The sequence below is a fragment of the Bidens hawaiensis genome, unplaced genomic scaffold (genome assembly GCF_021521415.1).
Source record: "Bidens hawaiensis isolate Kalapana, Puna unplaced genomic scaffold, B.hawaiensis_p1.1 tig00001412_1, whole genome shotgun sequence".
Classification (NCBI taxonomy): Eukaryota; Viridiplantae; Streptophyta; class Magnoliopsida; order Asterales; family Asteraceae; genus Bidens; species Bidens hawaiensis.
The window spans coordinates 3,607,678-3,624,069 of record NW_027491079.1 but is presented as its reverse complement, the minus strand read 5'-3'; the positions used below and the strand labels follow the sequence as shown (position 1 = coordinate 3,624,069).

Genomic DNA, 16,392 nt, shown 5'->3' with positions numbered 1-16,392 from the left:
CTTTCCTGGGCGTTCTTGGTTCGAAGCCTCGTTGTTACGCAGTATGTAGTCTCCTTCCTTGAAGTTGCAGAGTTTTACCCGCGTGTTGTAGTACTTTTGCATTTGTCGTTTGTAGTTCTCTTCACGCACTGCGGCTAAGTCTCTGCGTTCCTCGGTTAGCATAAGATCCAACCGTCTTTCCGCATCATTGTCTTCTGGCTGACTCAAGACCCTTGGTGAGGGTAGACCAATTTCGACCGGGACCATGGCTTCAGTGCCATAAGTGAGGCTGACCGGGGTTTCTCCCGTACTGGCCTTCTTCAACGTTCTGTTTGCCCAAAGGACGTGCGGAAGCTCGTCCACCCAGCCGGATCTGTGTTTCAATAGTCTTTTCTTTATGCCTTCAACGATGCTTTTATTTGCTCTTTCCACCTCACCATTTCCTTGCGGGTGTGCCACTAAGGTAAAGGTGTGGGTGATTTGAAGTTCTTTTAGCCATTGTTGTAGCTTTTTGTCAGCAAAGTTGGTGCCGTTATCGCTCACCAAATTCTGTGGAAGTCCAAAACGACAAATTATAAATTCCCAAATAAATTTTTTGATATGCTTTGCGGTTGTTTGGGCTAAAGGTTTTGCTTCTATCCACTTGGTGAAGTAGTCGATGGCTACCACTAGGAACTGAACATTTCCTGCTGCTGTAGGAAATGGGCCTGTCACATCGATGGCCCACTTCTGAAATGGCCATGAAGAAGTGACTGGAACCAGTTCGTTTTTCGGGCGATGCGTGTTAGGTGCGTAAAGCTGGCAAGACCTGCATTTTCTGATGTATGCCAGTGCATCTGTATGCATCCCCGGCCAAAAGTATCCCGCGTTGTTTAGCTTGGCTACAACAGCGCGGGGACCTGCGTGTACCCCACAGATGCCTTCGTGTACTTCCCTTAGGAGGTAGTTAGCATCTTGGTTGTCCACGCATCTCAAGAGTGGGCCAAGAAAGTTACGTCTGTAAAGGATATCATTGACGAGTTGATAATTCAGTGCTTTACAGCGTAGTTTTCTTGCCTGTGTTTTTGACTCTGGTAGTATTCCAGCTGCAAGGTAATTTATTATTGGTGTCATCCACGTTTCTGTACTGGTTTGGATGACACAAATTTCCTTGTGCGGGACTGATGGCGCTTCGAGGAGTTCAATGCGGATGTCCTTTCCCAGGTGGGTGAAGGCTAGTGATGCAAGCTTGCTTAACGCATCCGCAGATTTGTTTTCGCTGCGCTTGACATGTATGACTTTACAATCACTAAAATCACGCATAAGGGTTTTTGCCTGGGCGAGGTACAGGGCCATGGTGTCGTTCACAGCCGTGTATGTTCCATTTATTTGGTTGGCCACCAGCATGGAATCCACATGGGCTTCCAAGTTTTTCACTCCCATCTTACGCGCAATTCTCAAACCGGCCAAGAATGCTTCATATTCGGCTTCGTTATTCGTACTTGGAAAGTCCAGCCGAATAGCGTAAGTATATTCTTGGCCCGCTGGGTTGGTTAATTTTAACCCTGCGCCTGAACCCTCGTTACTGGCTGCTCCATCAGTATAGAGTCGCCAGACATCATTGACGTCCTGTGCTGGGGAGGGTTGAGCCTCCTCCTGGCACTCTTTCTCCCGCGAAGCGGGGACTTCTGCAATAAAATCGGCCAGGACCTGGCCTTTTATGGCTGGTCTTGGCTTGTACTTAATTGCATATTCTCCCAATTCAATTGCCCATTTGGCTAAACGTCCCGATAATTCGGGTTTGCCTAGAACGTTTGAGAGTTTGAAGTTGGTGAGAATGGTGATTGGGTGGCCCTGGAAATATCGTCTTAACCTGCGTGAAGCATGTATAAGTGCTAAGACTAATTTTTCGAGGGTAGAGTACCGGGTTTCTACGTCTGTTAGTACACGGCTAACATAATAGATTGGCATCTGGACGCCTTTTCGTTCTACTAGCAGGACTGCCCCGGTTGCTCTATCTGTTGCGGAAAGGTATAGGATTAACTCCTCTCCCGCTTGTGGTGCTGTAAGTGTTGGGAGTTCGATCAGGCGTGACCGAATCTCCTGAAAAGCTGCTTCCGCTTCTGGTGTCCAGCGGAAGTGCGTTTTCTTCAAGCAATTTCTCAATGTTGACACGAAAGGAAACGACTTATCTGCATGGTTTGCCAAGAAGCGATTAAGTGCGACTAGTCGTCCATTCAGTGTCTGAGCCTGTTTGATGGTGGTAGGTGATTCCATTTTAACAATGGCTTCAACCTTTTCAGGGTTCGCTCTAAAGCCATCTTTAGTAACAATGACTCCCAAGAACTTCCCTTCTTCCATCCCAAATGAACACTTGCTCGGGTTGAGCTTCATGTTTATCTTTCGGAGCGTGTTGAAAGTTTCTTCAATGTCTTTCAACATCGCCTCAGGCTCGAGGCTTTTGATGACCAAATCATCCATATAGACTTCCAAGTTTCTCCCGATTTGGGCATGAAACTCTTTGTCCATTAGTCGTTGGTACGTGGACCCTGCATTCTTAAGTCCGAATGGCATCATTTTATAACAAAATGTACCATCGGGCGTCCGAAATGCGGTTTTGTCCTGGTCATCAATGGCCATGTGGATTTGGTGGTACCCCTTATACGCATCCAAGAAGCATTTAAGGCGGAATGGTGCCAACGAATCCACTTTGAGATCAATTTCTGGTAACGGATAACAATCTTTGGGGCATGCTTTGTTCAAATCTTTGAAATCTATGCACATGCGCCATTGTTTGTCATTCTTCGGTACCATTACGGGATTTGCAACCCATGTTTGATATCTACTAACGCGTACGATGCCTGCGTCAAGGAGTTCCTTGACTTGGGTTCTACACGCGTTAGTTTGCTCAGGCCCCATCACTCTGCGCTTTTGTACGATCGGCGTAACAGCCGGATCGCATTTGAGTTTATGCTCTGCCTTACTTCGGGGTACACCAGTCATGTCAGCTGGTGCCCACGCAAAGATGTCAGCGTTTTTCTGCAGTAAGCGTTTGAGTAAGGTGCGGGTGGGATCAACGATTGTAGGTCCGATGGTAACGGCCTGGTCGGGGTATTTGCCATTGAAGGCCCATTTTTCTGGTTCAGTGATGGTTGGTTTAGCCTTTTTCGGTTTGGGTTTAGATGAAACAGATGCAATGCATACCTGGGGAATGCCAGAGATCATTGCTACACCCTCAGCTGTTGGCCATCCCATCATGCCATGGACTGAAGATACCACGGCGTTGAATCTTGCCATCCCGTCTCTTCCGAATAGGATGTCGTACGTATGATGTGGCTTTTTCATTACGACAAAATCCACGTCTTCTGTGCGTGAATGATTCCCATCAGTAAGAGTAACGGGGAAAGATAGGATACCCAGGGGTGTTTCTGTACTTCCGTCAAACCCTTCCATTGAAGCGTAGACCGTTTCCAAGCGTTCTTTGTCTTCATCATCCAGCTTATCAAAGAACTGTCTGTACATCACTGTCGACGAAGCGCCGTTGTCAGCAAGAGTGCGTGAAGTGATGTAGTGCCCCAGCTGGCTTCTGATGACGATGGGGCCTTCTTTGCTGGGGCCTCCTGGCACTCTCGGGAAGCGCACCTCAGCTTCTTTCCACGCGCATGGTTCTGCCACCCGTCTTTTTCTTCCTCTGACCTTGCCATGAACCATGTTGATGCTGATATCGACGGGCTTTCGTCCGTTACCTCTGTACCGGTTGTCATTCCTTCCTCCCTTCCTGATCGATGCCACAAGATGTGCAAGCCTTCCGTCCTTGACAAATGTCTCAATAATATCTTTCAAGGATGTGCACTCTTCAGTACCATGACCCTTTGTCCCGTGGAAATCACAGGATTTGCTTTGATCCGCATTAGGTTTCTGCCGGATCAATGGGGCTTTAGGCCATGGTAATTTTTCCGTGGCAAATATCTCCGTGACGCTCTTCGTGAGTGGCGTCCACCGGTGTTTTCGGTTTGGAGGGTGTGTGTTGTCCCTTCCGCCAACAAGAGGGCGAGAGCTGGATGAGGTGTCAAAGTTTACCCTTGACTGCCAAATACCTAGCCTCCTCTTTTTGTTTTGCCGGGCGATCCGGACATTGTTCTCTCTGGTCCTCTGCGTGTAGAGGTGTGTACTCTGGGGAAGATCTCTTCCCAGTTGCTTTTCCGTCTCGGCAAAGCGCTTTGCCGCCGTCATGATGGCATCCCAAGTTGATGGCATGCCATCCTTACCCGTCAATGTGCGGATAAGTTCTGGGTATTCGGCGCCTTGGATGAAGGCGGCGCGAACCAGATCTTCACTTATGTTGCCGAGGCTAAGCTTTTTGGAGTTGAAGCGAGTGATGAAGTCTAGTAGAGATTCATCCTCCTCTCTCACGCAGTTAAGGATCGTCCACTGCTCTTCAGTGTACTTCCTCTGTTGGCTGAAATGCTGGCTGAACTTGTTCTGAAAGTCCGCCCAGTCATATATGTGGTGGATCGGTAAACGATCAAACCATGCCCTGGCCGCTCCGACCAGAGTCATCTGGAACATGTAGCACCACGTGGGTTCCGTCCAGTTGCTGACGGTAGCCCCCGCAATGAACCTGTTCAAATGGTCGTCTGGGTCGGATAGACCATCGTAAGTGCCAATGTTGGACATTTGTTTGGCACTTCTCGGGGCGATTGCTTCCGCAATGTCCCTTGCGAACTTTTACTTCCCTGCATTTGTAGCAGTTGGTCTAAAGGTTTTGGAAAAGTCACGCGGGTTTCTCTCCACGATTGGTTTAAAGGCTTCCCCAAAATTCCTTTTTGGTTGGACGTCCGTTTCCTTACGCTTCTCTTTCGCCTTATGGCGAGGGTTCGCGTCGGTGTCGGACTCCAACTCGTCGTCTGAGTACTCGCAGTCACTGCTCATATTGAGGTGTTGGCGAGTACTGGCGAATTCGTCAGCCTGTTGAACTGAACGCAAGCGTTCGTCCAATTCGGCTTGGAATTCTCTTTGCCGTGCTTCGGCCCATGCCTTCACTTGATCTAGTGTTTGGCGAGGAACCTTCGTTCGTTTTTCCAGTTGGGTATCGGAGAACCCCAATGGAATATTTACTCCACTTGCCCCGGCTTGGGTAGTCGGGGTAGTGTTCGTAAGGATTGTATAACCGCCGGTGTTTCCCCCAGTTGCTGGGGTTGTTACCGGGGTTTCTTGGTCGGTTACTGGCCTTTGAACCGGAGTAACGTTAACCATTTCTTCAGAAATTGTGAAAAAACTAAAGTAGTTCTAGCTTTTTCCCACGGATGGCGCCAATGAAGAAACACTAAGTGACCCGGTACAGATTATAGATAATCTGGGAGTTAAATAATGTTTCCCACGGATGAGGTCTAACTGAGAAGGCTGTTCTTCAGGAGACCTGCAAAACAAACACCGTAAGCTCGTCACTGAGAAGGGGGGAGTTCCTCCTTGTGACCACCCTCCGGCGTGAGAATCAGACTAGGTTGCTCTGAATATAAGTGTATATTAAGAGATTGCTAGATAACTGGATATCAGATGATCTTACCATTCCAAGATATTGGAGTATTTATAGCCGAAGGTAGGTTTCCAAGAAGGTACAGCCGGCTGAATAGTATTCCTGTTCAACCAACAGTGGACTATGCACAGGCCATACTGGTTGGTGGGTAGGTTACGGCCAACAGTAACAAAGTCGGCTGCACTATTCCACCAACTGTAGTTTATGCACGTCCCACTTACTGTGGATTGTACGCAGGCCATGCTGGTTGGTGAATAGGTTACGGCCAACAGTAACACTATTCCACCAACTGTAGGCCGCGCATGCTCCTCAGTAAGGGTTGGTGAGTAGGCAGCGGCTAATAGTGACAAACAGTACTAGAGGGTGCTCCTCCTCGCCCTGTTGTCGATGAGCTGTCACCCTGTGATTGGCTCATGGGCTGTTCTGGTCAGATCGTCTGTCCTGTCCATACCTTGGTAGGCATGGTACAAAAGATCTTTCAGAATCAGACTGGCTCATTTAGGCGGGATTGTTCCCGCCTTGCTCATTTCTTCATGTGACTACTGAAGTAGCTAGTGTCTTGTGCGTGTAGCCCTGCTGTCTGCGGGTAGCCTTCCCTGATGGCTTGTATCCGCAACTGCGGGAACAGGCGGGGTACTTCACCATTGGGAGGCTTTCCCTGCGTGTTCAGCTTGTGTACTGCGCGTAAGATCCTATGAGCATGGTGGGTCCTGCGGGAGCAGATGGCCTTTGCGCAGACGTCCCTGTTCAAGGTGAGTCTTGCGGGACCAACTGATCTCTGCTGGGACCTACCTCTTCACCTTTTATTTACCCATTATAGTTTTTAAGAACTAACAACAAAAAATATCATACAATACCAAATAGATGCCAAAAGAGCATTTTTCAATACATGTGGAATAACCTATTACACGCGTTTGAGATATATAATACCTATATAAAAGATTTTTCAAGCCTTGAATCCTTTTTGAATTGAAAAGATAACATAACACCTAAAAAATTAGTTTGATAAAATATGATGTTCATTTTATAATACCACATGCAATGTGGTCCATGGTGTCGTTCCTGGTTACGTGGAGCATATAGTTACAGGGAGATATGAAGCATAACACGGTTTCATGGACCATCACAAACAAAAAATATAAAAAGAGACAAGAGTGGAGAGACAGGGATCCCCTAGTTTCCCGGTTTTGGATGCAAATAAATAATTGAACTTAAAAAAAAAGCATGAGAAATCGTTGAGCCTATCTTGGTTCTCATTCTCTCACTCTTTTTGTTTGTTGTTTTTTTTTGTTTTTATTTTTTATAATTCTTAGAGCATATATAACACACTCATCTAGATGAAGTTCGAAGGAGACGGATAGACGCCTAAGTGGTGGAGCTCCTGCATTGTGGGTGATGTCCAAGTGTGAAGTCTACAACGTTCAGAAATGCAGACCGAGCAACAGACCAATATGGTGTGGGGGCCCTCTCTCACATACATACCCCCGCCCCAAAATATATATTATAATTTTAATAGTTTATTAATAACGTCTGTGTTTTTATACATATTTGGCGTTATAGAAGAAAATTTGGAATATGATGTGAATGTGCTGTGTTGGGTTGTTCTTAGTTTCCTGGTTTTGGAAGCTAATAAATATGTTTTTTTTTGGGATGTTATATTCAAACGTTGGTCTCATTTTCTTGACATCAGTCTATCAAGGCTTATGCGACCTACATAGCTTATACGAGGCGCATATGTATATAGGTTTCAGACCTACGTTGTCACCGATGCTCACGCCTATATGATAAGTATAGCCTCCGATTTCTCGTATAGAGCCTCAGAGCTATACGACCCGTATAGACCTAAACAAGTTGCATAGATAGATGATTCATATGTGTGTCTATATGACTCATATAGGCTTTTTTGTTACCAACAAAGACGAATTTTCAAAACCAACAATTCAATTTGTCACAAATCCGTAAGGAGCTGACAATAAACTTGGATAGCTATATGCAAGCCAGCCTATCGACAACCCCGGTTCATTTTCTATACGTGTCTATATAACTTTGTGGCCTACAAGGCATGTATTTTACTAGTTAACGTCTCCCAGACTCCCATACGTACACTCTACCATCTATACGACCAATATAGACATACGAGTCGTATAGATGTGTCCCGATAAAAGATTTCGGTGATTGAATATCGCATGCTTCTTTTTTTCCTATTCTATTCTTAAAAGTATGAGAAATAATTGAGACTTGAGACTAACTTTGTTCTCAATCTACCACTCTTTACTATCTACCCTTTATCACTTTGGACCCCACCAAATTAAACCCATCCCACCATTTGCTTTTACTCTAGTTATAAATCATCACTCACTAGTCACAACCAAAGGAGGCTGACTGAACTCAACACTCAGCCCCTTCTCCATCTCTACAACACACTCTCATATTTACCATTCTACCCTTCTTCTCCACACTAATGGGGCAAAAAAGAACCTGCATTGTAGTGTTGTACACTCTGCTAGTACAAGTGTACGTTGCTCAAGAAGCTGGTGCATCAATGGTGTTCCAGAATGTAACACTTCCTGGCCAACACCCTTCACCTCACATTGTTGTTGAAGATCTTCAAAGGTACAAGTGTTTCTTCACAATGTACCTTAGTTTGACAAAATATGGATTTGTTAGTTGTTATGGTCCTTATTTTCACAAAAATCCAAAATGTGTTTGTTATTATGTTTCATTTTTTTTAATATTTTGTTCATTCTTTTTCCAAAAGTTGAAAGTTTTTACTACTATATAGTATATCCTCTTATCTCTTTAATAAAGATAGAATAATAATAATACATACATTAAGAGAAAATGTACTAAAAGTTCTTTAAAAAAGACACGCTTATTTATCTTTTTTGGTTAGAATTTAGATGGATTCATATGATGAAGGCCGTTAAATACCTATTGATGGTTGAATATAAGCTACTAAACTTAAGTTATTTTATATATATATTTTTACTATTATAGATTTATAGTGAATGAGACTTAGTAGTATTTTAGTTGTTTTCTTTGCTTTTTATTTTTTTCTTTTGTATTATGTTAAAAGTATGGATATAGATACTTAAAAGCTTTTAGTGATTTAATGAAAATGAGAGAATAATTTTTTTTTTTTTGTAAATATTTACATTATTACATAAACAGACATTTATGTATTCAAGTGTTGAGGATGAGTATGTTGTGAAAGAAAAAAAAAAGCTAGCCCTAATAATCAGTTAAAGTGTAATTGAAAGAATCGACAAGCATGTAGACAAAAATAAGTAATATTTTAAAGAGGATTAATGGATGTTTTTCCTTTTAAGTTTGCTTGAGCCCAGTGCTAATATAATAATAGAAAGAATTAGTAATTTAATAATTCGTCTACTTTTGACTTTCCTTTGTTCAATATATCATGACAATGGTCCCCCTGTTACTCTATTCTGGATATACGTGCTTCTTTGCTTTCTAATTTCTATTTTTATTTTGTTTTTTCTCTTTATTTTACTTCCTATTTAACCAAACAGGTTCATATGTGAAAACTCGTTGTCACATGTTGGGCAACAAACTATAACATGTAAACAAAAATATTTATCATCTTATATGTTTCATATTAAAAAAGAATTTATCATCCTACATGGTCATATTATAATAATATAAAATTTGTAACGGTCACTAGAAAATCAAATGGGACCATGAATCTAAACCAAAAGATCTTTTTTCTTGGATTCGTTATATTCAAACACCAATCTCATTGTGTGTTAATAAGTGTATAGCGTATACGACTTATATAAATGCTTCTATACGGTATAGCCCTTACGTAATTGACAAATGTCCGAACAAGACTTTACGACAGCTTTTCAGTCTATACTACTCGTATAAATTGAGACACTCCGACACATTTTGACATAATTCTGGCCTATACAGCTCGTATAGCCCCTATACAACTCGTATAGGGGCACCTGGTATTTGAATAACCCATGTGGTATGGGAATAACCTCTGCCTTTTTTCTTGTGACAGGAGGGTAAATATGTCAATCACGCGGCGAGAAATGCTATCATACGCCGCAGACGACTCATCAACATCATGTTTGACTGGCAACCCAGTCGACGACTGCTGGCGGTGTGATCCCAACTGGCATCTCAACCGTCAGCGTCTCGCCGATTGCGGCATTGGCTTCGGCCAGTACGCACTCGGCGGGAAAGGGGGCCTGTACTACGTCGTTACTGACTCCTCAGACAATGACGCAGTCAACCCCAAACCAGGCACCCTCCGGTACGCAGTCCTCCAAACCGAACCGCTCTGGATAGTGTTCCCAACCAACATGCATATCCAACTATCAGAAGAACTCATTTTCAACAGCTTTAAAACCCTAGACGGCCGCGGCGCCAACGTTCACATAACCGGAGGCGGGTGCATTACCATACAATACATCACCAACGTCATTATTCATAATATTCACATTCACCATTGCTACCAATCCGGCAACACGAACATCCGGTCCAGTCCAACACATTATGGATACCGAACAAAATCCGATGGAGATGGGATATCTGTGTTCGGTTCACGCGACATTTGGATCGATCACTGCTCGTTGTCACATTGTAAAGACGGGTTGATCGACGTGATCATGGGGTCTACTGGGATTACTATTTCGAATAACTTATTTTCGCATCATGACGAGGTGATGTTGCTTGGACATAGTGATAATTACTTGCCGGATTCAGGCATGCAAGTGACTATTGCTTTTAACCATTTTGGTGAAAAGTTGGTGCAACGGATGCCTAGGTGCCGGAGAGGGTATATACATGTTGTTAATAATGTGTATTCGCGGTGGGAGATGTATGCGATCGGTGGGAGTGGGAATCCAACGATTAATAGTCAGGGGAACCGGTATACTGCTCCGGCGAATCCAAATGCGAAAGAGGTACGATTTTTGTTTAAGTTTTGATGAAAGTTTGCTTGAAGTTTGATGATTTTGATTACTAGGTGTGTACGGTTTAGTTTGAGTTGGTTTTGGGTTAAAACTGACCAAAACCAAAACTTCGGTTTTTGAATTGTTTAAAACCGTTCGTTTTGAGTTTTTGGTTTTGGTTCGATTAACTTTCATTTTTTTTCCTTATCATTTGAGCTTTAAAGTTTTGGGGTGAAACTAACGGACCAAAAATATAAATCATTTTGTTAATTATTATATATTTGAGTTAAATATTTATTAAATTCTTATAAATTACTTAAAATAAAAAACATAATATAAAAACCTATGAATTCAGTTAAGTTAAAATTTTCTGTTTTTATAACAAGCAAAACCACCGAAGCGTAAGTTCGCTTTTTTACATAACGCAAAACCAAACTGTCAGTTTTTGTTTTAGTTTGTTCTTTTCAGTTTTGGATCGTTTTTTTGGTTTAATGCTCACCCCTAATTTAGAGATTTGAAATTTGGTCAAAAAGGTTACAAAGAGGGTGGAGACAGCAGAGAATCATTGGAAGGGTTGGAATTGGAGGAGTGAAGGGGATATTCTGATGAATGGAGCTTTCTTTGTGGCGTCTGGCGAAGGGTTAGAGCTTAAATACGAGAAAGCCTATAGTGTTGAGCCTAAATCTGCGGCATTGATCGACCAACTCACCATGAACGCCGGCGTGCTCGGCAGCAGGTTCAATCCTTTTTCAAAAATAACTTTGTCCCTAACAAACAAGTGATTGATAAAACTTAAATAGTGAAAATCAGAAATGCTATTATTGATTTGTCTAAGAAAAATAATGTATGGAATGTAAGTCAAGAAAATAATTTTCTTATAAGTATATTTATAGTATATTATAGTATATGTCATTTTATAGCTATAAAAGTTCACCAAGAAAATATAAATTTTCTAGAAAATAAAGTAGATATATAAAAAGTAGATACCTAACTTCAGATATAAATACAAAAATATTTACAAATAAAAGTATTTACAAGTGGATTATACAAAATGATTTTAGCTATGTAATAGACATCCCTTAACATTTCTCTCATGCACATACTTTTTGACTTTCTTCTTAGTCTTTGTTTCTACCTCAATGGACCTATCTTCATTTTTGCTTACTTTTCTTGTCAGTAAAAATAATATTATAATAAACCAATGATGAAAATTTTGAAAATTTACCCTAAAGTGGCAATTAGTCCATTACATTCCCACCATTCATGGTTGGTTTGTATTGTTCCTTTTAATTACTATTATGATTTTGTATGTTATGTGATCCTAAACCTTGGATTTTGATGATGGGCAGGAGCAATAAGCTTGGAAAATGGACAGACGCTGATGGTAATGTTGAAGGAGGTGTGGATGATAGCGAAAACGACTATGGTGAAGATAGCGATGGATCGTCTAGGCCAAATTCTATGGCTTTGATATTGTCCTTTTTATTTGTGTTGCTATCGTTCTTGTTCTTGTGCTCTTCGGGCGATCAAATTGTGTTCTTGTGACAACAAAGCATTTGGAAAAAGGTTTTCCAGATTGATATTGAATTAACAAGGGATTCGGGTTTATGCTTCTCTTTTGATATTTGCTTTTTTAACCTAAAAGTATCCATTTTAGTATGTTTTAAATCCCTCCATTACACGCTTGTACAAGGAATTTTCACAACCCACAACCATACAATTGTGAATCCATGGTTGCGCATCTTTGTTTATTTGTGCATCCAACTTTATCCCTCAAAGCCGACGAAAAGTCATGTCGTGTGTGAATAATGGCTTGTGTATCGCCTTTTGTTAGCATTATGAACAATAAAATGAATGTGTAGGACCAAAAAAAAAAATCCAATATACACATGATAAACACTATCTGGCTATATAAAGCATGAAGTTAAGACATATAAACACTAGTTTATAACTCATTTAAACATGATATTGTTATGCATCGGTGACACTTTATCAACGAAGGTGATCCATGCATCTCAAAGATGTTTTGTATCAAAAGATCAATATAATGTTTGTAGTCAGTACGTAAGATCGCTCATGCGATTGATATTGTAAGAATGTTTAGTCGTTAAGACTATGTTCCACTCAAGTTGTAGTTAGTGTCTTGAAAGTTAGTCAATTTTGTGGGTAGTAATTGCAACAAAGCTAGCTCATGATTGATAGAAAAAGTAATGTAACGCTTAATATCTGTCAACACTGTATTACCATTATGCATTGTACCTTCCAATGTTGTATTATAAAGAAAGGTTTTTCTCAACAGGTTTTAAAAAATCTATACTTAATAATTCTTTCTTATCGAGCCCAACCTTTTAAAATAAACTTAGTAATTATCACTTCTCAAGCCTAAAAAAACAGTTATTTTTATTATTAGTTTCATTACTTCATTGTTCATAGTATACCAAGCAAATATTGGTTTAGACTAAACAATCCCATAAGCCAAAGCCTTGCCGACAAGCCCATTAATTATGAAAATTAAATTGAGTTACTTTTTCAGGGTTAATTATTCTATAAAATGAGACCAAAAAAAAAAAATGAGAAGGATTTGTAGGAAAAAAAACCCTAAAAAAATAATGAAAACTTAATAAAAAAAATCATAACTCACATTTAATAAAAAAACAAAAAAGTATAAAAACACAAAAATGTTTCCACCGTCTTTCTCGTTTACTAAAAAAATAATAAAAAAATAAAAAAAAACTCTAAAAAGACACAAAGTTGGGGAAAAAAATCATCGTATCTTTTTATTTATCATTGTGTTTTTCATTTATTTTCGTCATTAATTGTGTTTTTTTTCCTTCACATTGTGTCTTTTTTTCTTGATATTGTGTTATATTTCTCAATATTATGTTACATTTTGTTCAGCATTGTTTTATATTTTGCGACATATTATGTCTTTTTTTATTTATCATTGTGTTGTTTGTGATTTTCGGCATTGTGTCTTTTCGGCGTTTTTTTTTTGGAACGAGAATGACTAGGGAAACATTTTGGTTTTTGATTTATATTTTTAGTTATGATTTTTTATTATTTTTTTTTAATTTTTTGGAAAGATTTTCATATGGCCACAAATCTTTCTCACACTCTCAATCATAACTTTTCCCTACTTTTTCATATCAAACAAAAAAAAAGTATTTATTTTGTTATGACAAATATTGATAATAGCATTTACGTGAAATAAATCAAGAGATTATATTTTTATACGGATCAATGAAAGCGTAAAACAAGCTAGGAAAAGAATACATTGATCATATATGACGCTAAACTTTATTTCATTATGAAGTTACTCATTCTATTACATAGACGGTGAAAGTGATGAACAATCATAGATGGCTTTGTCCGACTATATGACCACAACTACCTTATCTTTTGATGTAAATTTGCAATCAAGGATAAGTTATGCTTGTCGGAATTCCACAACCATACATTATTCATATAATTGGACACGGAGAAGTTGACCTTTTAAGGTCAAATGAACTAATACCAGGATGTAAAAAAATTCCAATTCTTGAGATTTTTAAAAACAATTCGATTCCTGAATTCAAGTACCACATAAAATGGAAGCTAGAAAAAATTCAAGATCAACTTGTAACAAAGAACTCATACCGATTTTGAGCTTGAGATAAACAACAAATTTGACTTCAAAGTCAAATATTTCATTTTCATAAATGTTTCTATATAACATGTGTTATTGATTCTTCTTACACAAGAAGAATGATGATAAATCATAAACAAAGCTACAAAAAACATTTTTTGAAGATTAAACTCATACTCGTAATTATAATGCCGGAGAATAAAACATTCATTAACGGCTTGTGATCCTAGCGATCATCAAAAGATTTGTTCATGAGCTCGACTGCTGAATCCATAAACTGCACACGATGACAAAAAATAAATTTTAATAAAAAATGTTCCAGTTAATACGGTAATTATGAAAAAAAAATAAATAAATGGAATTTACCTTCCCAATATTCCTGAGTTCTTTGCCAACAGGTTCCAAAAACTTCAAGTCAACTTCAATAGGCCAAACCTTTATACAAAATACATAGAAAGCAGGATGAGACTTGAACAAAAATTTGAAAACAGAAAACACGCATCGCAAAATGTAATTTTCATTTCAAATAAATTATAATCACCTTAAAATAAAGATATTTAACAGTTCATTTATTTCAATATCTAGAAATGAAATAAAGGAGACTCGCCGTGATATCTTCATTTCTTTTTGATGATATAAATAAGACCCGTAAAAAATGTTATGTAATAAAAACAAAATGGACAAAAGATGAAGGTTTACAAAAATCTTTCAAGATGTGAAGAAACTAATGTCATAAGTATAATCATCATTTGAACTTCAAAACCGATACAAATCCTTTCATTCGAGGTGTTTCTCATGAATATTTAGGAAAAGTTTGAATCTTTTATCCATTTAAAGTTTAGATTCTGCATACATTTAATCAAAATAGAAGATAAAAGATATATTTTGATTAAGAACCAAATAACATGAAAAATCTATCAATGTTTTTCTCTAAAACACGCGAGTCTTGAGTAAGATAAAACTTCAAAATTAACTATAGACCATCTTCGCAATTATGAAACAGCTACTACCAGCAACTTATGACTTCTGAATATATTACAAGGTAGAGCCAGTTTGAGCAGAGTGTGGTTCTGTTCGTTTGAATAAAACAACTTCATTCTATACAATGTCAAACTCAATATAATCTTGGCTTGCAGATTACTGATCACATATTAAAGATCATATGAGTATATGATCATCATGCATAGTTAACCGAAACACATAGAAGTAACAGACATTTGAAATGAATCCTTTATGAAACGTGCTCAATTGCCACAATAAACATCATCTATCCCTAAAAGAGAGTGTCATCTAACAATTTCTAATAATATTATGTACTTCTAGCTTATAAATTAAACGTGTTTTATAGTTTTAGCATATAATCAACCAATTTAAAACCAAAGTACCGAACCAACATCAATTCGAACAAAGGTATAAAATGATAAAAGGGCACCTTTAACCCGAGAAGTTTAACCGGTGTAACCTGTCCAGGAACAACACATTCCGGCCCTGCTGCTTCCACTATAGCTTCCGTCCCTAACCCGTATCCAATCGGATCCGGGTGCTGCAAAAAACCCAAAAAGATCCAATAACATTCAAAACCCACATCAAATTATGAAACAATTCCAACCTTAAGAACCCTAATCCCCAATCTTGATATACCAACACAATTACATTTTAACCCTAATTATGGATCCGGGTGCTGCGAAAAACCCGAAAAGATTCAAAAAAATTCAAAACCCACAGCAAATTATTAACCAATTTCCAACCTCAAGACCCCTAATACCCAATCTTGATATAATAACACAATTACTCTTAAACCCATGTTCATACATCAATTCAAATCCCTTAAAACCCTAAATACCGATTCGGGCACCGCAAAAAACCCAAAAAGATTCAAAAACATTCAAACCCCGCAACAAATTATCAACCAATTTTGATATAATAACACAATTACACAATAACCCATGTTCATGCATCAATTTAAAACCCTTTTGAACCCAAATTAATCAAAAAGATTGAAACTTTAATTTCAAAATTGAACTCACCTTGACAAGAGAGATGGCATAATTGGTGTATGGGTTTTGAGGGATGGAAATAAGAGGTGAATGGTGGATTTTGGGGATGGGTTTGGTGGCAGAAGAAGCTGCTCTCCATGGGGCATCCTTATGCAACACAGCAGCCCCTGTTTTCTTTGACATTTGGGGTGTGAGTTGGACCAGTAATGGTTAAGGATTGAGGGGGTGATGTGATGAATGGATTGTGTAGATGATGATGTGGTGGTGGAGGTTTAGGATTTGAAGTTTTTGGTTGAAGTTAGTGGATATACCTCAATCCTTAGTAATCATAAACGGACCTGACCAACGGGGTCTCAA

At 39.3% G+C, this 16,392-nt stretch overlaps 2 protein-coding genes across 2 annotated transcripts; one reads left to right on the top strand and one right to left on the bottom strand.

Annotated features, from left to right (window-relative positions):
* The first annotated feature begins 7,791 nt into the window (after positions 1-7,791).
* On the top strand, positions 7,792-12,011 carry LOC143575702 (putative pectate lyase 12). The gene is made up of 4 exons (XM_077059997.1): positions 7,792-8,107; positions 9,519-10,425; positions 10,947-11,149; positions 11,763-12,011. Exons 1-4 carry the CDS (start codon positions 7,956-7,958, stop codon positions 11,956-11,958), a joined length of 1,458 nt encoding a protein of 485 aa, XP_076916112.1. The 5' UTR covers positions 7,792-7,955; the 3' UTR covers positions 11,959-12,011.
* A 2,190-nt stretch (positions 12,012-14,201) lies between these two features.
* LOC143574630 (uncharacterized) lies at positions 14,202-16,218 on the bottom strand. Its single transcript, XM_077059208.1, has 4 exons — positions 16,066-16,218; positions 15,471-15,581; positions 14,405-14,473; positions 14,202-14,315 (listed from the first exon to the last, which is right to left on the bottom strand). Exons 1-4 carry the CDS (start codon positions 16,216-16,218, stop codon positions 14,265-14,267), a joined length of 384 nt encoding a protein of 127 aa, XP_076915323.1. The 3' UTR covers positions 14,202-14,264.
* Between the last annotated feature and the right edge of the window lie 174 nt (positions 16,219-16,392).

Excerpts from the sequence above, each read along its gene's own strand:
- LOC143574630 (XM_077059208.1), bottom strand. The coding sequence starts at position 16,218 with ATGTCAAAGAAAACAGGGGCTGCTGTGTTGCATAAGGATGCCCCATGG. Across the intron at positions 15,582-16,065 it reads ATGCCATCTCTCTTGTCAAG|CACCCGGATCCGATTGGATA; the intron begins GTGAGTTCAATT and ends GGTTTTTTGCAG. Across the intron at positions 14,316-14,404 it reads AACTCAGGAATATTGGGAAG|TTTATGGATTCAGCAGTCGA; the intron begins GTAAATTCCATT and ends CATCGTGTGCAG.
- LOC143575702 (XM_077059997.1), top strand. The coding sequence starts at position 7,956 with ATGGGGCAAAAAAGAACCTGCATTGTAGTGTTGTACACTCTGCTAGTA. Across the intron at positions 8,108-9,518 it reads GTTGTTGAAGATCTTCAAAG|GAGGGTAAATATGTCAATCA; the intron begins GTACAAGTGTTT and ends TTCTTGTGACAG. Across the intron at positions 10,426-10,946 it reads CGAATCCAAATGCGAAAGAG|GTTACAAAGAGGGTGGAGAC; the intron begins GTACGATTTTTG and ends TTGGTCAAAAAG.